We start from the raw sequence: 25881 nt of genomic DNA, 5'->3' as shown, positions 1-25881 counted from the left end.
ATTTCTTATTATTATCGGTTCTAATTGGTTATGATTTTGTAATTTTGTTTAAACAAAAGGGATAGGATAGGAAAGTTGCAGGGGAGTTGTTATTTGTATTCCCCAGTCCTGAAAGAGATTATGTTCTTGCATAATAAGGCTGGCGGCAGTAGAAGAATTTTAAAAGATGCCCGTTGGTCATACCTGTGGGTTTTTTAATATTGAGTATTTCTTATTATTATCGGTTCTAATTGGTTATGATTTTGTAATTTTGTTTAAACAAAAGGGATAGGATAGGAAAGTTGCAGGGGAGTTGTTATTTGTATTCCCCAGTCCTGAAAGAGATTATGTTCTTGCATAATAAGGCTGGCGGCAGTAGAAGATGTCCAAATTACTAATGTTGATTTGCGATTATTATTCTTGATGTGTGGAATTCAATTGATTCTATGTCAGTACATTTAATTTTCTTTAATGAGGGTACTGCATTACACAATTTTAATATGTTCCCACGAGTCATGATATCATTATTACCCCTAGATTTATATTCCGGCGTAGAAATTACCTGTACCACTCCTTCTTTTTGATCTGGGTTATTTAATTTAATTTGTTGCAGGCTATTTTCACCTTGAGCATGCTCAGTTAACCTTCCATTATGATTATTAACAGTTTGAGACCATGATTGTCGATGTTTATGTAATTGCTTCATTTCGGTTCCCAGATCTTGTGGTAATTTAATATCCTTCCAGGTTTTTAACAAATCTCTATTCGTTTTATCCCCTCTGATGCTCTCACTCTTTGCTCTATTTGTTTCCAATTGTGATGGCTTATTTTCCACCTGTTTATTACATTCCTCCACTTGGAGCATTTCTAAGGACTGAATTTTCCCATACTCTATCATTTTTATACTATCAGCTTGCTTGTTTAGGCATTTATTTTTCATAACTGCTTGTACCTCCGATAGGTCTTTATTAAATAGAGGGTAAAAGGATTTTGCTGGAGACATTTGTTTAACCTCACCTTCACAATATGATATTTGGTCATGGTTGTTTCCAGTGTTCAATCTCACTATATCTGATGCATTTCTATTTTTTTCATACTTTTAGAAGCTTTATTTCTTGCTTTCCGTTGTTTTTTCCTCTGACTTTTTGATGGTTAAACTTACGGAGCTGCGTCTGTCATTGTTGATTGTGTCAAGCATAGGTTTATCACTTCTTGATCTTTTGTTTTATCATCTATTTTATCTTTAACAACAACAGTATTGTCTTTACATTTTATTGTATCTTTAGAGGGGCAGTCGATCTTGATGGATTGAATTCCCACATTAGGAAAATTCCCTTTTGCATCGTCAATTATTGTTTTTAAAATATCCGGAATGGTAGCCAGTTTGTTAATTAGTGGGGGCACAACTACACTCTACATATGTAGATATTGGCTGAGATTGTGCCCTTACTATTAGATGATTTTGTGTTGTTATCTTCTGCTCAGTTCCGGCAACAGAGGATGCCGTAGCACTCAAGAGATCTATTTGGACCTCCTTTTTGTTGGACTTATATGTTAAAGCTTCCAGAGTTAATTGCGAGGTTTTGAAGAATAAATCCCAAATTGCTCCTGTGTTCCCACTTCCTGGTACCTGAGTACCTGGGCTATGGTGTTGCCCATTTATGAATGATAGGTCCTTATAGTCCTCTTTTTGTGGTCCTTGAAAATTATGTCCCTCGTCACAAGAATTAATGAATTGTGGACTACTATTCAAAACGTCTTTTTGATACGGAGTACTCCAACGCTGCAGAGTTTCTGGGTTGCTGTTGTATTCGTCCTTATTAATTTGAGATCCGTTATTTTGATTACATTTCGGCTGGTCCTGTTTTTTAACTGAATTTATTTTAGACAGAGTAAGATCCCATTTCAGTGGGGTATTGGCTTCCCTTATGATTTTCACCCCACCATTTAGTTCATTTGGAGCTTCTTGCTCTCATTGATTCATTTGTCCCAAATTAGATAGTTCCCCTATCCCGTTAGCTGTTCTGGTTTGGTCCTTCATTGTGTTGTGTTGTACTGTCCATCATAGCCCTGGGACGCCACTTGGCTGTGGCAGCTATGCGCTTTATAAATAAAATAACATAACATTTTTACTTGCACTTCTATTGGCATTGGATGCCTAGTTGGTAGTAATTGCTGAGTATCTCCCATTGTTAGATTTGTGCATTTTGCGTCCTCTTGTTGTGAACGACCAGTAAGTGGAATAGTTAACATCTCTAGGTCCGTTATTTGACCCCAATGGTTGACTTGGTCCTTAGTTGAATTTGACATTCGTTCGACTTCAGCTTCAGACTCAGGGTGGCCTGGTTCACTTACTCCTTGCTTAGGGGATATAATATTTTTTCTACTCAGTGGTTTAATCGGAGTTTAAAGATCATATGGGTTAGTTAGCAATGTTAGCATAGCACCAGTTGGATCTTTCATAAAATCAAACTTTGACGTCGACTTTCCCAGTTTCCCAAATGTATGGACCTTAGATGATTTAAAGGACTGTATGTCACCTGCCTGTTTTATTTTAAACATATCTAATATTAGTGTTTGTTGTATTTTTCTTTTCCTTTTGATAGGAGGGAAAGGTGGCCGATACTTTCCTGAGCTCATAATACACCCTCTAAGGTGAAGAAGTCTTGCTTCTTTCAGAGAATCAAACGGGCCAGTGACAAGACCAAACGGTACTTTGATAGAAGAAAAGCACCTCCAAACGAAAACACCCCAAAGCACACCTCATTACAGAATCCGCCGGTGCTGCTGGTTACTTATTTAATTAACTAATTAATTAATTGATTGATTAATATCTGGCTCCCGGTAGGGCTGTGGTCTAGGCATGCAGAGTAATTCAGGGGTCGAGGGGTGCTTCAACAGGGTCAAAGTCTATTGTCACTTTCCCCTTTGTATAATTTCGCAGATTTTGTATTACAGAGTTATTACAGACTCCAATGGCTCAGCGACTTAAGGACCGATCAACCTTAACTACTCGCCACACGCCACACACCTCTTGCCACTTGTCACTCACCACTCACTGTTCATTGCTTGTTCGTTGCTATTCATCGCTGTCATGAGTACAAGGGAGAATGCTGGCAATCGTTCAGGAGCAAGAGCGGAATCCACAGCCAGTCCCTCTACAGACGGCAGATGTAGGCACTTCCCTCCACTCCTCTGCTCAGCTCTGCTCTGCTCAATGATTGGTGTATACGTAAAATCAGGCGGCAATTCCCTGAGTTCTGAGGAATGATTGAAGCGTGCGATGTCGGACCATAGACGCGCCCATTCCTCATCGGAAATAGGACGGTGAATTAATTCTTCCCACTTAAACATATACCGGGGGCGCGGGGAAAGCACTATTTTAAGAAAGAAGCTATAGATAAATGAGATCAGCCCTTTCATGTTAGCAGTCTTGGTGAGAAAGGCCTCAAATTTTGTGAGAGGTCGAGTAGCAGCCTCCCGTATCTGAGGTGTGAGGGCCCAGTGCATCAATTAGATATACTGATATCTTTCAGTGTGCTTCAATTCAAAGTCCCTTTGACATTGAGCAAAAGTAAGGGGATCAAAATTGTGGAACAAATGTATTAGAGATAAGCAGCCTCCCCTTCTCCAGGCATCAAAGGGTCCCTCATGTTGGGCCGGGGGGAAAGCTGGATTGAAATGGATTGGAGTGAATGGAGATGGAAAAGGAGTCCGCCTGTCGTCGCCTGAAATTGAGTCCCATACTTTAAGAGTGGTGCGTGTGGGGCAGCTAAGGTCACCCTGGCAGCCGCCTAGAAGAGAAGGGAGGCTCCAGCTATTTCCCTATGGCACTCTCGTCTTTGGAGACTGCTTAGCCTGGCTGATATTTTCAGGGATAATTGTAAGAATTTCGAATTTAAATTGAGCCCCCTTGTCTCCTTCCTCTCCCAGGGCCGTCCGTCTGCGGTGTGTCCCTCCACCATCAGTGCCCTCCATCTCTTCCAGTTTTGATCACAATTCCTGTGTCGACCAACCTCTCGTTAGTATGAATACGCCGCCACCACGGGTGTGGTGGGGGGCGTTTTTTTCTTTTTTCTTTGTTCCTTGTTAGATTCATAATTACTTATCCCATGTTAGGATGAGTTTGTCCACGCTTTTTGGCTATTTCACATACAACACCTCGGTGGAGCAACCTGGAGAAATTACCGTTACAGAAGGCCGTTGAGTTTTCTTTAGACCTATCTGCTGGCTTAGCAAAGTTGCATGATCTTCTTTTTTTCCTTTTTTATCTCTCTCTCTAAGCTCCGGGGCACTTAGAAGCTGTATCTTTCATAAGGCTTATCTAATAAGAGGAGGAGCTGTTTATATTGATCAATGCACTTTGTCCACCTGTTATATTTCTGTTGAGGCTTTCTGATCCCCTGCGTGGGACCAAGTGATGATGTCATTTTTGCCTGTGGACTGTGGAAAAAAAAATGATTAAACACATTTTTTTATTTTTTTTATTTGTTTATTCAAAGTTGCACAGTCATTACATTACAGTGGCATAAGCAATGAGAACTATAGAAGATCATGCAAAATCAGGATTTTACACTGCAATGAAGGGTTCATAGGATATGACCATTTTCTAGTTTTAACCCCCGGTTATCCCCCCCTTTCAACCATTAAACGAAACCAATACAAACAAAACTCAGTGCTGTAAGTAAAATGGAAGCAGATCAGCGTGCGTAATCATTACATATCCAGTCTTTGCAGTCAACATTGCCATTATATCCGGACATGTGGCACAGTTCAATACAGCGAGCGAGAGGACACACAATTACTCGTCCAGGCAAATATAGAGACACTCACACGCAGAAGTGCACATAGTGTTCGGAAACATAATCACCACTGAAAGATTTCAGTTACAAAATCCTATACGACAAACATCAGACAGGGCCTCCCCACGTAGCCAAAGTCCCAGATATTACATCTACTCATCTAGGAACATCGTCTCTCACCTCAGAGGGAGATTGCTCAGAGCTGGGGGTGTTTACTCTAGCACTTGTCCAGTGTAGGAACGGTTCCCAAATGTCCCTGGGTCGGGAAGCGGAGGGCATGAGCTCCCAATAATTATCTAGTTGAGTGTGGCCATAAGTTACGTCTGCTAACCATGCATCGAATGTAGGCAATGCCCTACGACCCCAGTGTACCGCCACCTGTCTTCTAGCACAAAGAAGGAGTAAGGCATGAAGTTTATGATTATTAGGTGCAGTATCAATTACATATCCCAACAGGCCAAGAGCCTGGGAAGGGTCATCTGCTCTAAAAGGTATCTGATTAATAGCAGAAAAATGGCGGACCAATAATCAGCAAGCACAGGGCAGCTCCAGGCGACATGTAAGAAAGAAGCCTGTTTGGTGCCGCATTTCCAAAAGCTAGAGTCATCTTTCAGTCACATACGATGCATAGACACTGGTGTGCGGTAAAATCTGTGTAAAAACTTGAAATGAATTTGCTGGAGCCTATAGTTAGGTGATAGTTCAGTGAGTTGTTTACAGCAAAAGGACCACTGATCATCTGTTAAAGGCTCCTCAAGTTCAAGTTCAAGGGATTTATATAGCGCACTACTCACCCAGAGGGTCTCAAGGCGCTTGGGGAAGGGTGTTCAATTTTTGTCGAATAGCCAGGTTTTAAGTTCTTTTCTGAAGGAGATGTGGTTTTGAGTAAGGCGGAGGTGAGTGGGGAGTGAGTTCCAGGTCTTGGCCGCCAGGAAGGAGAAGGATCTGCTACCCATGGTGGATTTTCGGATGTGCGGGACTGCGGCGAGGGCTTGATTGGACAATTTAAGTTGGCGGGTGGGTGTGTAGAAGGACAATCGAGTGTTGAGGCATTCGGGTCCTAGTTTGTAGAGGGCCTTGTGTGCGAGGGTGAGAAGACGGAATGTAATTCTCTTGTTGACGGGAAGCCAGTGGAGGTCTTTTAGGTGTCCGGTAATGTGATCTTGGCGAGGGATGTCCAATATGAGTCTCGCTGATGCGTTTTGGATGCGTTGGAGTTTTTTCTGTAGTTTTGCTGCGATTCCGGCGTATAGTGTGTTACCATAATCCAGTCGACTCGTGACCAGTGCGTGGGTGACAGTCTTTCTTGTTTCGAGGGGGATCCAGCGGAAGATCTTTTTGAGAATACGAAGTACGTTGAAGCAGGAGGATGAGACTGCGTTGACTTGTCTGGCCATCCAGAGAGAGGAGTCTAGGATGAAGCCCAGGTTGCGTGCGTGGTTAGTGGGTGTGGGTGCTGTGCCCAGAGCGGAAGGCCACCAAGAGTCGTCCCAGGCAGAGGGGGAGGATCCTAGGATGAGCACCTCCGTTTTGTCTGAGTTGAGTTTAAGGCGGCTGTGTTTCATCCATTCGGCTACTTCTTTCATGCCTTCGTGAAGATTGGTTTTGGCGGTGTTGGGGTCTTTGGTGAGGGAAAGGATTAACTGGGTGTCGTCGGCGTAGGAGATGATGTTAAGGTTGTGTTGACGCGCAATGGAGGCGAGTGGACTCATGTAAACGTTGAAGAGGGTGGGACTGAGTGATGATCCTTGTGGTACTCCACAGATGACTTCAGTGGCCTCTGAGTTGAATGGGGGAAGTCGGACTCTTTGAGTTCTCCTGGCGAGGAATGAGATGATCCAGTCCAAGGCTTTTCCTTGTATGCCGATGTTGCTGAGGCGTTGTATAAGGGTGCTGTGGCAGACTGTGTCGAAGGCGGCGGAGAGGTCGAGTAGGATGAGGGCCACTGTTTCTCCGTTGTCCAGTAGCGTTCGGATGTCGTCTGTAGCTGCGATGAGGGCGGTTTCGGTGCTGTGTTTGGCTCGGAAGCCGGACTGTGAGGGGTCGAGGGAGTTGTTGGCTTCAAGGAAGGCGGCGAGTTGGCTGTTGACGGCTTTCTCGATGACTTTGGCGGGGAAGGGGAGGAGGGATATGGGTCGGTAGTTTTTAAGTTCGGAGGGGTCTGTTGTGGGTTTCTTCAAGAGGGCGCTGAGTTCGGCGTGTTTCCAGCTATCTGGGAAGGTGGCAGAGTTGAACGAGCAGTTGATGACATCACGGAGATGGGGTGCGATGATGGAGTCAGCTTTGTTGAAGATGTGGTGGGGGCAGGGGTCTGTTGGCGAGCCAGAGTGGATTGAGTTCATTAGGCGGATGGTGTCTTCGGTGGTGATTGGGTTCCAGGTGCTGAGGTTGTTAGTTGGCGGTGTAGGATCTGAGGGGGGTGGGGAGGGTTGTTCGCCGGGAGTATTCTCGAAGCTGTTGTGAATGTCTGCAATTTTGTTGTAGAAGAAGGAGGATAACGCATCGCAGAGGTCTTGGGAGGGAGTGATGTCGTTAGATGCTGCGGCGGGGTTGGTGAATTCTTTGACGATGTTGAAAAGTTCCTTGCTGTTGTGGGCGTTGTTGTCGAGACGATCCTTGAAAGCTGATTTCTTGGTGGATCGAATCAGTTGGTGGTGTTTGCGGGTGGCCGCCTTGAGGGTGGCCATGTTGTCGGTGGTTGGGTTTTTTCTCCATGTTTTCTCTAGGGTGCGGCATAGCTTCTCAGATTTTTTAAGGTCATCATTGAACCAGGGGGCCTTTTTGCTGCCTGAATTGATCTGGTGCTTTTTCAGGGGTGCTAATTCGTCAGCGCTGTGGGTGATCCATTGCTTGAGGTTGGTGGCCGCTTGGTTTGGGTCCAATGAGAGGGTGGGAGGGTTTTGGTTGAGTGATGTGAGGAGTTGGTCGGAGGTGATTTTGTTCCAGTTTCTTCGAGGAATAGGTTGTGGGCGGTTGTGGGTCAAGGTGGTTTTGAAGCTGAAGTGAACACAGCTGTGGTCCGTCCATGGAGGGCTGTGGTGCGGTCGAAGGAAATGTGCTTGCTGGAGGTGAAGATAGGGTCGAGCGTGTGTCCGGCTACATGGGTGGGAGTGTCCACAAGTTGTTTGAGTCCGAGATTGGACAGGTTGTCCAGAAGGGAGTTGGTGTTGCTGTTGTGTTTGTTTTCAAGGTGATGTCATCGCTGAATTGAGTACGGGGTCCTGGAGGCCTGTAGATGAAGGTGCCTCTAAGTGTGGTCCTAGGGTCGGTGTGGATCTGGAAGTGGAGATGTTCGGCGGTGGCAAGATTATCGTTGGTGCTGGTTGTGATTTTGATGGTGTTCCTATGGACGATGGCGATGCCTCCTCCTGTTTGTTTGGTGCGGTCTTTTCGGGTGATCTTGTAAGCGTCCGGGATGGCTATAGCGATGTCGGGTGCTGATGATGTGTTCATCCAAGTTTCTGTAAGGAAGGAGATGTCCGGTGACGCAGTGTTGAGTAGGTCCCAGAGTTCAGTGGTGTGTCTATGGATCGAGCGGGTGTTTAGCAGGATGCACTTCAGGTGGTTAGAGTCGGAGCTATGTTTGGAGGAAGTGGATTTGGAGAGGGTCCTGAAGCAGGTGAACTTGCAGGTGTGACAGGCGAATGGACCGTGGGTACGTCCTGGGGTGGCTTCGCAGCATTGTGGTGTGAGCTCTCCAACCCCAATGCCGGAAACAACAACACCACCCCTTCGCAAGACCTCTGCAACTCCCTCGCCTCCTACTTCCACAACAAGATCGCGGATATACACAACAACTTCAGCACTCAACCAACGCACACCACGACCGAACCACCGCCCCCCACCACCATCCTCCGCGCTTGGACCCCGATCAGCACTGAAGACACCATCCGCACGATGAACTCCATCCACTCCGGATCTCCGACCGACCATTGCCCTCACCACATCTTCAACAAGGCCGACGCTGTCATCGCACCCCACCTGCGGGACATCATCAACACCTCCTTCAACACCGCTACCTTCCCGGAGAGCTGAAAGCACGCCGAACTCAGCGCCCTACTAAAGAAGCCATCAGCCAACCCCACGGACCTCAAGAACTACCGTCCCATCTCGCTGCTCCCGTTCCCCGCAAAAGTCATCGAGAAGACCGTCAACAAGCAACTGGCCACCTTCCTCGAGTCGAACGGATCCCTCGACCTCTCGCAGTCTGGCTTCCGGGCCAACCACAGCACCGAGACCGCACTGATCGCAGCAACCGATGACATCCGAGCCCTGCTCGACAACGGAGAAACAGCGGCCCTCATCCTCCTAGACCTCTCCGCGGCCTTCGACACTGTCTGCCACCGCACCCTAGTACAGCGCCTCAGCAACGTCGGAATCCAGGAGAAGGCACTGGAATGGATCACCTCCTTCCTCGCCGGAAGGACACAGAGAGTTCGCCTCCCACCCTTCAGATCAGAAGCCACCGAAGTCATCTGCGGCGTTCCTCAAGGCTCCTCGCTGAGCCCAACCCTCTTCAACGTCTACATGAATCCCCTCGCAGCCATCGCACGCCAGCACAACCTCAACATCATCTCCTACGATGACTCTCTCCCTCACCAACGACCCCTCCACCGCCAGAGCCAACCTACACGAAGGGATGAAAGAGGTAGCCGAATGGATGAAGAACAGCCGCCTGAAACTGAACTCGAACAAGACGAAAGTCCTCATCCTGGGATCCTCACCCTCCGCCTGGGACGACTCCTGGTGGCCTCCCGCCCTAGGCAGCACACCCAAACCAACAGACCAGGCACGCAACCTGGGCTTCATCTTGGACTCCTCCGTCTCCATGACCAGACAAGTCAACGCCGTCTCCTCGTCGTGCTTCAACATCCTTCGCATGCTGCGCAAGATCTTCCGGTGGATCCCCACCGAGACCAGGAAGACGGTCACCCAGGCCCTTGTCACCAGCCGACTGGACTACGGCAACTCCCTCTACGCCGGAACCACCGCCAAACTCCAGAAGAGACTCCAGCGGATCCAGAACGCCTCAGCTCGACTCATCCTGGACATCCCCCGTCGCAGCCACATCTCCGGACACCTGAAAGACCTGCACTGGCTCCCGGTCAACAAGAGAATCACCTTCCGCCTCCTCACCCACGCACACAAAGCCCTGCACAACCAAGGCCCAGGATACCTCAACAGCCGCCTCAACTTCTACGCTCCCAATCGCCAGCTTCGATCGACCGGCCACGCCCTCGCCGCCGTCCCCCGCATCCGAAGAGCCACCACAGGGGGACGGTCGTTCTTCTACCTCGCCGCCAAGACTTGGAACTCCCTCCCGACCCACCTCCGCCTGACCCAGGACCACCTCGCCTTCAGGAAACAGCTCAAGACCTGGCTGTTCGAGCAGTAGCGGTTCCCCCCCCCCCCCCTAGCGCCTTGAGACCCTCCGGGTGAGTAGCGCGCTATACAAATGCTTTGATTGATTGATTGATTGATTGCGTCCGGGGTTGAGGGCGAGGAGAGTTGCGGCATCATATGTGAATCTAGTGGGCTGGGCATGGCGGGGGCCAGGGGGTCTGGCTCTGGGCGGGGTCCAGGCGCGGACGGGCGTAGACGGGCTTACCTTTGGCGCACCTTCGGCGCGGCCGCAGCGCGTGGACGCTGCACGTAGGTTCATCTGTCTTATATATGGAGAGTGGAGGGGGCGGAGCGTGGGAGGGGCAGCTGGGAGGCGGGAGCGGGGAGGAGACACGGGGTCCAGGTAAACAAACTAACAAAATGGAGTAGGGTATCTCGCAACAAAGCAGGGGCACAGTCGCCGATTATTAAAACACTTTTCAGAGCCAAGCGCTATTTAATAAAGCACAATGCAGGGCCAATGAGCAGCGCAAATAAATAAATATGTAAAAACGATACCAGGCACTGCGATATCGCTGAAGCGCTCGAGTAGATGAATTTTGCAGCAGAGCGTCAGCAAAAGCGTCTCGGGACAGGCAGGGAGCGAGGGGGAGCGACCTCTGATGAGCTGCTTCAGACGGTCACAGAGGCAGTGGGGGACGGGGCTGCAGAACAAAACTAGTGTGTGAGAGGGGCAGCTGGGAGGCGGGAGCGGGGAGGAGACACGGGGTCCAGGTAAACAAACTAACAAAATGGAGTAGGGTATCTCACAACAAAGCAGGGGCACAGTCGCCGATTATTAAAACACTTTTCAGAGCCAAGCGCTATTTAATAAAGCACAATGCAGGGCCAATGAGCAGCGCAAATAAATAAATATGTAAAAACGATACCAGGCGCTGCGATATCGCCGAAGCGCTCGAGTGGGTGAATTCTGCAGCAGAGCGTCAGCAAAAGCGTCTCGGGACAGGCAGGGAGCGAGGGGGAGCGACCTCTGATGAGCTGCTTCAGACGGCTTCAGACGGTCCTCCAGTTCCGCATTCCATGCCTGCATGGATGTTGGTACCATAATAGGGGAGTGCTCCTGCATACTGTTGTACAATCTAGAGACCAGTTTTTTGGGGGATGCCCTAGCGAGCACGCTTTGGAGCGCTTGCAATTGTGGAGGTTCTTCAGGAAACTACCCCCAGAGCGCCCTGCAGGACAGTTTCAGCTTATGGTAGGTAAAAATATAATTGAAAGTCAGGGGCTCGTCGTCGCCACCCGGTTGGGGGTCCTGAAACGCGCCATTCGGGTATAAATCAGAAAAGGTACGCAATGGTGCGCCACGTATAGAGACATCCCCTCCACTGACAGCCAAGCAGGGCAACATAGGGTTGCATCTCAACGGGATAGCTGGTGCAGACAGGAGCGGAAGCCGAGCTCTCTTCTGGAGTTCTCGCCACACCCACCTAAGCATATTGGCTGTATCTATGGTCCAGGGAGGGTCGTGGTGTTTTGCTATATAAGGCTACATTCAGTGGTAGCGGGGCCACAGAGTCTGATTCCACTGCAACATGAGGCTGGTACGGCATAGGATATACCCAAAAATGAACAAATAGAGCCTGCGTACACAATGCGTAAAGCTGCATGTCAGGAGCGCCCAATCCCCCCTGTCGGAGTGGTAGTGTCAGGAGTGCCCACGATACTCTGGCCTGACCTCCAGCCCACACCAGTGATAATAAGGAAGATCACAGACAGGTGTGAAAGTGTTTTGTTAATGGGATTGGGATATTCGCAAAGAGGTAGAGGAACTTTGGCAATACCACCATTTTTGCCAATGCGATCCTCCCGACCAAGGACAGAAGGAGTGTGTTCCAAATAGCCACTTTGGTTTCCAGCCAGTGCACCGCTTTACCAAAGTTAAGGGCCCATATGTCCTGTATGTTACGGCTAATCCAAATGCCTAAATATTTAACAGAATCCGCTTCCCAGCGTAGGGGGTAGTCGGACTTCACTTCAGGGATAGTGTCTGTAAGCGGGAATGCAACAGATTTAGAACAATTGATTGATACACCTGCCAGACCTTCAAATTTTACAAAAACGCGAAGTAGAGGATTATGGTTTACAGTGGGGTTTGAGACATACAGAGGGACATCATATGCGTACACAGATATCAATAGACTACGGGAACTAAAACTTATGCATCTCGCCGTGTGGTGTTGTCTGATTCTTGCAGAAAGAGGCTCCATGGCAATGGCGAAAAGCAACGGAGACAGGGGGCAGCCCTGTCTCGTACCACGTGAGATGTCAAAGGGCTCGGATAGTAAACCGTTCACTTGTACCCTAGCTGTAGGGGAAGTGTACAACAGTTGTATTAAATTAATGAATAGTGGGCTGAATCCCATCCTGCTGAGGATTCTGAATAAATAAGGCCATTCTAGCGAGTCGAAGGCTTTTGTAGCGTCTAAAAACACGACCGTTGCTTGTACAGTTGGATGAAGGTAGTGCAACACCAAGAATATAGTTCTTAAGTTATGGGAGGTTGCGCGCCCCGGCATGAAGCCTGATTGGTCTGGCAGGGCCACCATCGGTAGCAACGGCTGCAGTCTGTCAGCAATTATTTTCGCGTAGATTTTCACATCCACGTTGATGAGGGAAAGAGGCCTATAAGAATCTAACGACTGGCTGTCTTTATCTGGTTTTAAAAGCGTTATTATTAGGGCTTCGCGCATGGACTTAGGCAAAATTCCAGTTTCAAGGGCCTCAGCGAACACTGCGTGCAGCCGCGGCGCCAGTTCCTCTGCATAAGTCTTATAAAAAGCTGTCCTGAGACCATCAGGGCTGGGGGCCTTATTTAACGGCATACTCTTAATCACCTTGGCTATATCTTGCGCTGTGATTGGGACGTCCATGTATTGGCGGTGTGCGTTGTTAAACCATACCAAGGCTATCGTGTCTAAATATGTATCGAGGGATTCTGGAGTCTCATTCTGTCTGGTTTTATATAGGTTAGAGTCAGCGAAAGTGTGAAGAACTGCTTCCTGACCTACCACCATCTCCCCATCTGGGTCCCTAATGGAGTGTATGTATGTGGATTGTGGTCTGGTGGAGATGAGGTGAGCCAGGGTCCTGCTAGGTCTATCACCTTCCCCGTACCTACGGCTTCTGCTTGTTTGCCCAGAAACTTTACCTCCCGTTGTGCCTCCTCGTTAAAGTCTAGGAGTTTAGCCTTCATTTGAACCGCTAACTCAGGCGTGGGATTATCGCAGAAACGGGATTCCACCGCCCTCAGTTCCCCTTCAATCTTGCTTAGTGTATTTCTAATGGCTCGCAGCACCCCTGCCCTACATGCAATACACTGCCCCCTGATTACCACTTTGAATGCATCCCACAGCACAGACTCCGTTGATACTGAGCCCGCGTTCGTTTCAAAGTATTGGACTATGTCTGCTCTTATTTTTTCGGTAAATGCTGTGTCTAACAATGAGTGTGGTGGTAAGCGCCAGGTGAAGGCCCGAGTGGGAGCATCTGGTATTCTGATTTCCAGTAGGCATGGAGCATGATCAGATAGCGATCTAGCCTGATTACACACCCACACTGTCCATGCAGCCACATCGGGCGACACCAGCCAGTAATCTAGCCTTGACCAGGCAGCATGGTGACTCGAAATACAGGTGCCCTCCCTCACGTTCGGGTGTCTACACCTCCATATGTCAAGCAATGAACCTTCTTGGAGAATGTCTAACAATGCCTGCCTGGCATGTGGGTGCAGCGGTCTAGATGCTCCCTTGCGATCCAGATCATCGTTCAGTACAACATTAAAGTCTCCACCCCAAACGACTGTTGAGCAATCCATCAATGCAATTTGCGGCCATACAGATCTGAAGAATTCTGGGTCATCAACATTCGGACCATACATCGCTACCAACACCAATGGCTTTCCCAGTAGGGTGCCGTAGATCACAACAAATCTGCCCTCAGGGTCACAGTGCACAGTATGTTCCTTCCAGTCTAGTCCTCTACGTATAAGGATAGCCACCCCACAGGCATAATTAGAGTAGATGGCAGAATAAATCGAACCCCATCTGGAGTGTTTTAGTCTGGGGGATGGAGTGGAGTTAATGTGCGTTTCTTGCAAAAAGCAAATGTCTATCTTGTGTCATATAAGATATCCATGCATCAATCTCCCTTTTTTGCCATCTCTAAGTCCGCGGATATTCCAAGTTAACACCCCTGTTAATTCCATTGCAATGTTGATGCTGCATTACCACTATACAGTAATTGTCTAGTTGCATGTCCAAGACTAATGATCACACCGCACAATCGAGAATAATACTCAGCACTTGCCAAACAACCCAACAGCCCCGTCCCCCCTCCACCCACAGCAACCCCCCAATCAGGTTGTGTCATAGCCCCCCCTAAATTACGCATAGCGCAAACACATTGAAATGTAAGGCAGCATTGTTTTTAAACTTTGTGTCACTTGATTATTATTGTTTTTAGAAATTATTGTCACAGACTTAATTGTGTTGTGATTTCACTTACCGGACTACAGCCGTGCACGCAGCGGAGCCAGCGCTGACGTTACACGCACACTCCCCCTGCGGAGGAAACGCCCCTTTCAGGCCACACCCCCTCGTCCCACAACCCCAGAGTAGTATAAAATATGTGCAATCCTCGGTCGCGCAGCGGGCGAGCGCAGCGGGCGCGACGTTTGCGCGCCGAAGGCGCGCCTAAGGCAAGCCCGTCTGCGCCCGTCCGCGACCGGCCGGGACTAGGGGCTATACCCCCTATAGGCCTTAATCCATCTGCGCCGATACTTATCCAGTATACACGGAGCGAGCTACTAGCCCTCAACACGGATGTTAGATCTCACCGTTGCAATCAAACCGGCCCCGGACTATCGTATGGACCTTTCTCCTGTCTCGCCTGTCGCTGGTCGAGTATGGGCCAACCCCCAACTGACCTCCGCACAAACTCTACCAAAAATCAGCTAGAATTGAAATGCCTATACCTTAATGCCAGATCCTTACCTAAACATGCCCTAGAAATCTGGGACATGCTGACATCCAGGACCCCGGACCTAGTTTTTATTACCGAAACATGGCTATCGGACTCTAATACCCCAGACCTCGCTAATGCCCTTCTCCCAGAATACAAAATAGTTACACAAAACAGACAAGGCAAGAAAAAAGGAGGCGGAGTCGCCGTGATCTTTAGAGACCATCTGACATGCTTTGCGGAAAACACAATTGTGTACCCTGAACATGAGATATTACCATTCAAAATTGTATCCCACGGCCTCATCATTCTTGCTGGCGCAGTTGTTTACAACCCTCCAGGGCAACAAGCCAGTGTAAGCGCCAAATTATTGAACCAACTGCTACCACTATGTTTAAAACAGGAAAACTACATGGTCGTCGGTGACTTCAACGTTCATTACGATAAAACAGACGCCCCCGGATCCGCCCAGTTGAAATACGATGTGGAAATCCTACAACTCAAACAGTGGGTCGAGGGCCCCACGCACTTAGCCGGGCACACCCTTGATCTTCTATTTACTAATATTGATTCAACCACCATAAAAGAAATCCTCCCTCTGTCCTGGTCCGACCACTCCTTACTACTCTTTTCATTTAAACTTCCTGGCAAACCCCTGAAGTTTAGATCCACCCCTCCCGTCACCAATAGAGCCTGGAGACTAATTGATGACTCTAACTTTCAAACCCACTTCCTTGAGACAGATGTCACAATACTGGATGACCCCTCTATCAGTAACAACGTCATTCTTTTAGATTCTGGAATTCGCCAAACGCTAGACAAACTAGCCCCTATGCGGAAATCAAGAAAAAAAACGACTATAACGGCGAAATGGTATACCCCTCTCCTAAAGAGCCTCAAAAAGGAATGTCAAAAAGACGAACACCGATGGAGACAAACTAAAGACTCGGAAACTAGAGCTGCCTATGTCACCAAACAAAATCAATACTTATTGGCCATTAGAGACGCAAAAAAAGCATACTTCACTCAACGAATTCATGAGAACCACAATTCCGCTAAAGAATTGTTCAAAATAGTGAAGGAGTTCAGCAACCCGTCCAGCACCTCACAAACCCTCACCCCATCAACAGAGGCCTGTGAACGCATCAGCACCTTCTTTGTCGATAAAATTAACAAAATCTACACTACCTTCACCCCTCTAAGCACTCCCACCGTTCCTGACAATCCTGAAAAGCTCACCCCAATAACAGACAAAGGCAACAACCAACCAGACTCAGGCAACACACCTTGCCTAACTTGCTTCCAACCATTCTCTGAAGATGAAGTATCAGCAGTTCTGAAAACAGTTAAATCCGGCTCTCCTGCATACCCCTGTCCCCATTTCGTGTTCTCCAACATTTTACCAACACTCTGCCCTTTTATCACCAAACTCTTCAATAAATCGCTCACCACCGCAACTTTTCCAGAAGCCTGGAAACACGCATCCGTGACTCCCCTTTTGAAAAAAGCCAGATCTGACATCTCCAACCCGGAGAACTATAGGCCAATTTCTCAGCTCCCGTATCTCTCCAAAGCTTTGGAGAAACTGGTCAATATACAACTATCCCGATATCTGGAAAACAATTCACTCCTAGACCCCTCACAGACCGGCATCAGAACCAATAATAGCACAGAGGCAACGCTGCTGGCAGTTTCGGACAGTATCAGATGCACCACTGATCAAGGTGGATCGGTGGCTCTGATACTGCTTGACCTGTCAGCGGCGTTTGACACCGTATCCCACGACTGTCTACTAAACACTCTGTTGAGTAAAGGAGTGCAATCCTCAGCACTAAACTGGATTAGATCGTTTCTTAGCAACCGTACCCAGGCAGTGCACATGGGCCAGTTTCATTCGAAACCCTGTCCCATCAGCCGTGGGGTCCCACAAGGGGCCTCGCTGAGCCCCACTCTTTTCAATGTCTATGTTTCATCTCTGGCTGACATTGGTAGAAAGTGGGGCATCGGCATATGTTCCTATGCCGACGACACACAGCTGATGGTGACAATGGATGAAAGGTCGGAGACAACAAAGAAAAAGCTACACAGCTGTCTCACCGAAATGGCATCATGGATGCATAACCATTGCTTAAAATTAAATGCCGGCAAATCGGAGATACTACTGTTTGGAGGAGCAAAACTGACATGGAACGCCACATGGTGGCCACCCCATTGGGATCAGCCCCTACTCCAAAACAACACGCCAGAAATGTAGGTATCATCATGGACGACGCACTGTCCATGAAGGACCACATACGATCACTCTGGGGTAAGGGCTTTGCAATACTCAAACTTCTGGCAAAAATCTTTCCCTGGATACCCCTGGATTGTCGAGGCACAGCCACCCAAGCCCTCTTGGTCAGCCGCCTTGATTACGGCAACGCACTTTTCGAAGGAATGAACGAACAACTTTTCTCCCGCCTACAGGTTTTACAAAATCAGGCGGCCAAGCTGGTCTGCAATAAAGGCAAGCGAGACTCAGCATCCGCTTGCCTCCGGAAACTTCACTGGCTACCGATGCGCCAGAGGGCCACCTTCAAAATACTCTGTCATGCACACAGAGCTCTTTACAAAACTGGCCCTACCATCCTCCAAGGGAAAATTGATTTTTACGTCCCCAACAGGAACCTAAGATCGAATCACCTAGCCCTGGCTAAACCTAAACGCATCCATAAGACAAGAATGGGTGGACGTGCCTTCTCATACCTGGCAGCCAAAAGGTGGAATGAGTTACCTGTAGACCTCAGACATACCATTAACTACCTTCAATTCCGGCAAAAATTAAAAACTCACCTCTTCACAAAAAACTAAATCCCCCAGCATAGCCATCAGCAGTCTAACTCGTTTCATAGCGCCGTGATATCCCACGGGATGAGTGTTGCGCTTTATAAATACTGGAAATAAAAAAAATAAAATAAAAGTTACAAACATTGGGAATCACCCCTGGAGGGCGTGGTATCCTGAGCATACACCCCTGTTTGCACAGGGTGGCTGTGCATTTCAGCCTAGGTTGCTAGCCACCGATCTTGATAACAACAAATTTATGTGGCAGCCAACGCACAGGGTGCTCCACGGAGATCAGCACAAGAGCCCAGCAATCTCAAGGGCACAAAAGAGCAACAACTGCAAACCAACAATGTTCCATAGTATGATACTCGTACAGTGAACCAACATAATCCTGTAACGGAAGTAAGAGCTCTCTATTTAAGTACAGAGGGTTTTAAAACGAGACTAGTAGAATCAATCATTGTCACTTAGGCGACCAACTTCATCCCCCAGCTGTGCATGTTTCCTCTTTGGCCTGGTACTGCAAACATGTTTTGCGAATTTCAATGCAGACTTAGCGTCCGTAAAGTAATGAGTAGTACCATCATGCACCACTCGCAGTTTAGCTGGGTACAAAAGGGAGTACTTTATGTCGGCCTGCATTAAGAGCTTCTTAGCTGGGAGGAATTCCTTTCTGGACGCCTGCACCAGTGGGGTGAAATCTGGGTAAAACGAGATGGCATTGCCCCTATGCGTTATTTTACCCTTCTCCCTTGCAAGACGCAGTATCAGATCCCTGTCCTGATAATTAAGTAGCTTGGCAAGGATCAGTCTCGGCGGTGCGCCCACAGGTGGTTTCTGACCCAGCGCCCTATGGGCACGCTCCACTGTGAAGACCTGAGACAAGTGTGGATCGAATAGTTCGTGCAATAGGACCGTGACAAAGGACTCCATCCTGTCAATGGCGGTGGACTCCGGAATACAAGTTATGCGCACGTTTCATCTACGGGAACGCGCCTCTAAGTCATCAGCCTTGGCACGCAAAAGTTCAACCTCTTTCTCCAGATTAGTGATATGCTGTTTGAACTCCTGCTGGAATTCGCAGCATTCCGTGTGTCTGTTTTCGAGACAGTCCAGGCGTGTTTCGTGTGTTCCGACCAGCGTTTTAACCGATTCAAGCTGAGACGTCATGTTGTCGAGTTTAGTGTCAATACTTCTAAGACTGGAACGCACCTCCAGCATTAGTGCCTTAATATCAATGTCTTGTTCAGTATCAGGTGCATTAAGCTCTGTATTGTCGCAAACCTGGTCATTTTGTCTAGCTTGACGTTTCTGCTCAAATCTGATCTTAGGTTGTTTCGGGTCGCCCTTGCCCATTGTTATTAATATAATAGGGACCCGGCCAGGAAGTAGTAAGTATGTAGGGGGTGATGCAGGCAAACGTGTGGCCGAGACTGTGGGCGCTATCAAACCCCAGTCCTCCAATGTGCAGGACCAATGTTCACTTCCCGAGAGCCTTTGTAATGGGCCAGGTATGGGAAATTCTGCCAGCAGCTCACTATAAATCGCCGACCCCCCAGGAGGTCAATACTCGCCAGCTAGGGCCACCTCGCGGTCGTTACCAGGCGAGATCAGCTGGCCAAGCGTCAGGTGCAATGCATCGCGCAGGCCCGGCACCAACGATGAGCAAATGATCCAGATCCAAAAGGGTGTTCACCGCAACCCCCAGATGCGGCGAAAGCAATACTTTCGGCAGTTGAAGGCGGCGGGGACCACCTACCGTCTCTCCTGCCTGCGTCAACTGATCGAAGGATTATTCCGGGGTTCTCACCAGCACAATTATCGCACAGCACTCCCTCCGCCACTCGGGTCAGGTTCCCAAGCACTCACATCGGAAAGCGCGCAAAATGGCGATGTGTCTCTGTTTAGCCCAATGATACGGCCACGTTGGTATAAGGTCAGCTCAATCTCTGTAGAGGCAGTGCTACAAATCCTCCCCGCATGACCACTTTATGGTCATCCTGAGCGCGGATGTCTGGAGCCCGCCGGTCAAAATAATCAGATCTTCCCTCCGCTTTCCAGATGGCGGTTCTCCAGGCCTCGCGAAGGTCAGGCAAACAGCACACACCACGGCCACAGCTTCACACCCCCTCACGGAGATATGGTCGTCCGTTTATGCACGCGCCCAGCACACATCAGGCGGAGTGGCTCGCTCACCTACACGATGTCAGGGTCCCGAGTGTATATCTCCGGTCTGCACAAATGGGCCTACCAGGCACCGGGCCATAGTGTGACGCGTCCCCCAAGCAGGGCTCCGTCTCAGGCAGGCTCCGCACCTGCAGCACACCGGCAGATCTTTCAAGGCCAATAACTTAATGTTGGTTCGCACCCACAACGGCAAATTTTCACCTCAGCCGCCCCTCGCTCTCAGCAACCTCTGTGTCAGGATAGATGTGTGAACTTCGCATCCCAGGCAGGATTATGAACAGGATTAATAGCGCAGCCGGCGGAGCTCGCTTAGAAAGCGGCCATGTCGCTGCTCGGCCAGCCACGCCCCCCCCACCCCCCGATTAAACACATTTTTGACAAAAATCAGGCAGCAGGCCAAGGCTCCTCTGTGCCCCTCTGTGCTCCTCGGTGCCCTGCAGCAGCCACCACACGAGCAGCACCAGCAGCGCCTTAGCACCGCGTGCCGGCAGCGGCTATTCCTGCCCCCACAGCAGATCCGTAGAACTTAAAGCGCCTTCGGGAGCGGAAACCTGTCACAAAACAAACCCGGGCAGGCGTCTCAAGCTCCGCCACGCTTGCTCATCAACTCCTCCTCGGCTCGGCCCCTCGGCTCTAACCGATATGCTCTGCACTCAACGCCGAATCACAGGTCAACAACGACTGTGAACACCAACAGAGGGAAGAATTGTGTGTTTCTCCCAGTTATTAAAAAAAACAGCATAAGTCTTAGCTGCTTCTGCTGCACCCAGAGTCTTATGCGACTTTTCAGTCTAATTTTTCTGTCTGGAAAAAGATTGTGTCCTGGTTTTCTGCACCCAGTAAATCCAGGTGCAGAAAAACCTAACAACTGATAATCAGGTGGAATAAAATGAACACATGAAAGTACGCCTTAATTTCATTGCCCTTGATTCATACTCTGGACCATAGTTGAGGGATAGGTCTAGGCATAGTCCTTGCAGCACACAATAGATTTGCGTGCGGCAGAGGCCAGAACTCAAAAGTCAGGATACCAGATACAAGTAGCAGGTAACTCAGGGCAGGGGGAAATGCCTGTTGTCCGTGGAGGAGTCATTCCCTTCCCAGAAATCTGCATTACAAATTAATTAATAGTATATATTTTTTAAATATCTGTTTGGTGCCGGTCCATATGACTTTAATATCTGCCTTTGGGATTCTATGTTGCAATTCCATAGGGTACATGTATCCTTTGTGTGCTTAATAAAATGTTGAAAATTCTACAAATCCTCCCTCCTACATCCAAGTACTCTCATGCTACCATTCTACACTCTGCTCTGTCTGAAAAACAGCTCAACATTTTCAAAATTCTGCATTGATTTGGTTTGTTAGTTATATTTTTGGAAATGTACATGTATTAACTATTTAATTTTAATACTATAGGTGATTGAAATTATGGAGGAAGAAAGCAAGATTTAGCACTAAGCAACTGAATGTCAGTTCCATTTGAAGGATTGTTTTGAAAAACTGAAGGACATCCAGCATTATACGTTTAAACAATTTCCAAAAATCTAAGTGTGGCGAGGAAAGTACTATACCTGTAAGTGAAGTCACTAATTTTGCATTTCATTAACCCAGAGCAAAGCCATATCTGTGCACACAGCCTCAGAAATAATGTAGGAAGACCACTTCAGCATCCTCATCTAAAATATTATCAGAAAGACAAATTACCTAAGCATGACAGAAGAACGTTCATCTAAAGCATCATGTAATTCGAGAGAGGAAACACACACTGCATAAAAGAAAGTAACAACTAAAGGTTTCTTCTGGATACCATCAAAGAAAAGACGCTGAAAGAAGACTACGAAGCTGACACGTTAACAACCAAAAGATTGGAAAATCACCTTTGTTCAACAACCGTTTTTAGCCAGTTACTCAAGTTTGAGAGTTATCGGGATATAACACCTCGACCCACTCTGCTCACTCTTGCGAAAACCTTAAATATTCACCACTTTATTGTGTTCATGACCATCTCAGATTGTTTCATTTTTATTGTGTACTGTTCTGTAGTTCTATGTAAATCGCCTCAACATTATCTGTTGTGCAGGAGTGATATGTAAAACTGTTAAATATAAAAATGGATTAAAGGATCACCATTGCGCTATAGCTAATGTAAATAAATCCTCGTCTTCAGAACTACAAACCTTAACCTTACACCAAACATAGAAAGAGTAGAAGGAACTGATGTTCTGCGACTAATGATCCACAATAGTACTCTGAACGTTCTAACACCCTCAGTTACTGCCATTACATCAGTGCAAAAAGGTACTTATCAGTTTAATCATTAAATATCAGACTAACACTTTATTACTGCATTGCTAAGAACCTATACAAATAGATTTGAGAAAAACTTCAGTCACAAATGAAGTTGCTGCCGGAGAGGCTATTACTTAAAGACTATTATCTGCTAGAAAAATTTCAACAGGTGTTACAGGGCTGGTTCCTGACATTTTTTGCTGAATTCAAGTGTTGAGAAGATTACACACACTGTCTTTTAGAGATAAGTGCTGAACATTATCTAAACAAGCCCGACTCTTAAAGCGAGGCAAAATAACTGAAGTTGGGGAAAAAAGTTACCTGTGCCAAATAAGATACAGCCATAAATCTTATCTCACAGAATTTGACAGAATGCACACAGGGGGAAACCACTCTCACTCTGTGGAAAAACCTTACCAGTGCGCTGAATGCAAAAAAAGTTTCAACCAAAAATCTTATTTCACTGAACATATGAGAATCCACTCTGGGGAAAACCCTTATCAGTGCTCTGAATGCCAGGAACGGTTTTGTAACAAACAAAGTCTTTCTCGTCATCTAATAATCCACTCTGGCAAAAAACCTTACCAGTGCTCTGAATGCCAGAAATGTTTCATGTACAAAAACAGTCTCATTCAGCATAGAGGAACCCACACTGGGGAAAAACCTTATCAGTGCTCTGAATGCCAGAAATGTTTCCGTTTAAAAAGTAGTCTCACAAAGCACATAAGTACCCACACTGGGGAAAAACCTTATCAGTGCTCTGAATGCCCAAAACATTTCAACCGTAAATCACTTCTAACTGCACATTTGAGATTCCACACTGGGGAAAAACCTTATCAGTGCTCTGAATGCCAGGAAAGGTTTTGTAACAAACAAAGTCTTTCTCGACATGCAATAATCCATTCTGTGGAACAACCTTATCAGTGCTCTGAATGCCAGAAATGTTTCTGTATACAAAGTAGTCTCAATCGGCACATAAGAATCCACACTGGGGAAAACCGTTATCAGTGCACTGAATGTCACAAATCTTTCAGTCAAAAAAGCTGTCTCACTCGACATACAAGAACCCACACTGGGGAAAAACCCTATCAGTGCTCTGAATGCCAGGAATGTTTCAGTGAAAAAAGACTTCTCACGCTGCATATAATAACCCACACTGGGGAAAAACCTTATCAGTGCTCTGAATGCCAGGAATGTTTCAGTGAAAAAAGACTTCTCACGCTGCATATAAAAACCCACACTAGGGAAAAACGTTATCAGTGCTCTGAATGCCCAAAAGATTTCAAACTTAAATCACTTCTAACTGCACATGTGCGATTCCACACTGGGGAAAAACCTTATCAGTGCTCTGAATGCCAGAAATGTTTCAGTGAAAAAAGAAATCTCACCCTACATATAAAAACCCACACTAGGGAAAAACCTTATCAGTGCTCTGAATGCCCAAAAGATTTCAAACTTAAATCACTTCTAACTGCACATGTGAGATTCCACACTGGGGAAAAACCGTATCAGTGCTCTGAATGCCAGAGAAGTTTCAGTGACAAAAGCAGTCTCACTCAGCATATAAGAACCCACACTGGGGAAAAACCTTATCAGTGTTTTGAATGCCACAAATGTTTCAGTCAAAAAAACAGTCTCAATCAGCATATAAGAATCCACACTGGGGAAAAACCTTATCAGTGCTCTGAATGCCACAAATGTTTCAGTCAAAAAAACAGTCTCACTCAGCATATAAGAGTCCACACTGGGGAAAAACCTTATCAGTGCTCCGAATGCCAAAATTGTTTCAGCCAAAAATCTCATCTCACTGAACATGTGAGAATCCACACTAGTGAATAGACTTATCAGTGCTCTAAATGTCAGACAAGATTCAGAGGTAGAGATGGTTACAAGCGCCATAAGAAAACACACCATCAAAATATTTCAGTTCTCTGAATGCCAGAAAAGCATACATTTTAAACTCAATCTCACTCTACATGAACAGCCTCACTAACTATAAGCAACTCCATACTGATGAAAAACCTTATGAGTGCTCTGAATGCCAGAAAAGCTGTCGAGAAAAACGCTATCTCACCATGAGAAACTCCACACTAGAGAAAATCCTTATGCCATAAAAGGTTGAATCTGAAAGACAGTGTTATGCTTCATGAGAGATCCCACTCTGGGGAAAAACCTTATGAGTGCTAGAAATGCAAGCAAAGTTTTGGTTACAAATTACTTCTCACTTGACATGAGCGAACTCACACGGTGGAAAAAAGCCTTATGTGTGTTCTGAATGTCAGATAATGTTTAGTCTTGAATACAATGTCATTTCACAAGAGAATTCACACTGGACTAAAGCCATATACAGGAGGGGAAAGCCAGAAACGTTATACTCAGAAAGGAGATCTCACTAAACATGAGAAATGCATCCAGACCAGGTGTAAAGTAAAGCATATCTTGAGTTGCAGAAAAGCTTTTAACAACCTGACTTTACATGAGAGAGCACATATTGTAGTTTCAATAGAATTCATCAAGAAACTCTTGCAGGATAACTTAGGCTTGCCGCATGCAACCTCCAAAGAAATTTCAGGCCTGGAAATATTTTTAATTGCAACAGAATCCACAATTTGAGTATCTGAAAGTTACAAAACTCTCCAGGTCTTTACTTTACACAGAGAAGTGTTAGTGCTTGCAAAAATCAACTAATTGCCGAACAAATCACAATAATAATGTTTTAAATATTACTCCACCCAAAAGGTTTCTACTCACCCTTGTTTCTTAACATATGACTGATATCTATTTTTTAATGATAAGATTAAGCCTATGCGGAGATCCCTCTCCCTTCTCCAACCTGAGTTCACAGTAGTGACGGATGCGTCACTCCTGGGTTGGGGCAGCCATATGGGAATGGCGGAGATCAAAGGCCTCGGGTCTCTGGCAGAGTCCAGGCACCACATCAACCCTCTTGAGTCCGGGCGATTCGTCTTGCATTGAAGGCATTCCTTCTTTCTTTCAAAGGAAGAGTGGTGCAGGTGTTCACCTCCACCAGATTCCTGTAACAGACTGTCCATTGGACATGGTCCAAACATCCTACACTTATCCATACAAGATTGGGCACTCTGATTCAGGTGCACTGACCTCTCTATACCCTTAGACATATGGGACTGGCCGCTTGCAACAGGATACATGCGTAGTCCAAGGGAAATTGTTTACACACCCATCACTCATTTCTACTATGGGCAATCTGGTTTTCGGGTGTGCTGATTTTCCTAATGGTTCTTTCGCCCTTGGGTATACAGCGCTGACCCTTTAAAAACACATGCCAGTACATTGTGGTATTTGCATTTAAATTCGATGGAGGCCCATCTTTAGTTATTCTTTTCCACGTGAAAAAGTGGCTGTGTGTGACAGAGGCAAGAAAGCCTTCAGCATGTAGTGCGCGTTCATTCAC

General features: G+C 47.0%; 1 protein-coding gene across 1 annotated transcript; it reads left to right on the top strand.

Annotated features, from left to right (window-relative positions):
* Positions 1-22457: 22457 nt before the first annotated feature.
* LOC147737616 (uncharacterized) lies at positions 22458-24650 on the top strand. The gene is made up of 2 exons (XM_086938521.1): positions 22458-23119; positions 23177-24650. Exons 1-2 carry the CDS (start codon positions 22821-22823, stop codon positions 24285-24287), a joined length of 1410 nt encoding a protein of 469 aa, XP_086794647.1. The 5' UTR covers positions 22458-22820; the 3' UTR covers positions 24288-24650.
* Positions 24651-25881: the final 1231 nt, after the last annotated feature.

Source organism: Lissotriton vulgaris, chromosome 1_1 (assembly GCF_964263255.1).
Source record: "Lissotriton vulgaris chromosome 1_1, aLisVul1.2, whole genome shotgun sequence".
In the NCBI taxonomy this organism is placed as follows: domain Eukaryota; kingdom Metazoa; phylum Chordata; class Amphibia; order Caudata; family Salamandridae; genus Lissotriton; species Lissotriton vulgaris.
This window is presented reverse-complemented; position numbering and strand designations above follow the sequence as displayed.

Coding starts and splice junctions, on each gene's coding strand:
- LOC147737616 (XM_086938521.1), top strand. CDS start 22,821: ATGCACACAGGGGGAAACCACTCTCACTCTGTGGAAAAACCTTACCAG. Junction 23,120..23,176: donor ACTGGGGAAAAACCTTATCA/GTGCTCTGAATG, acceptor AAAGCACATAAG/TACCCACACTGGGGAAAAAC.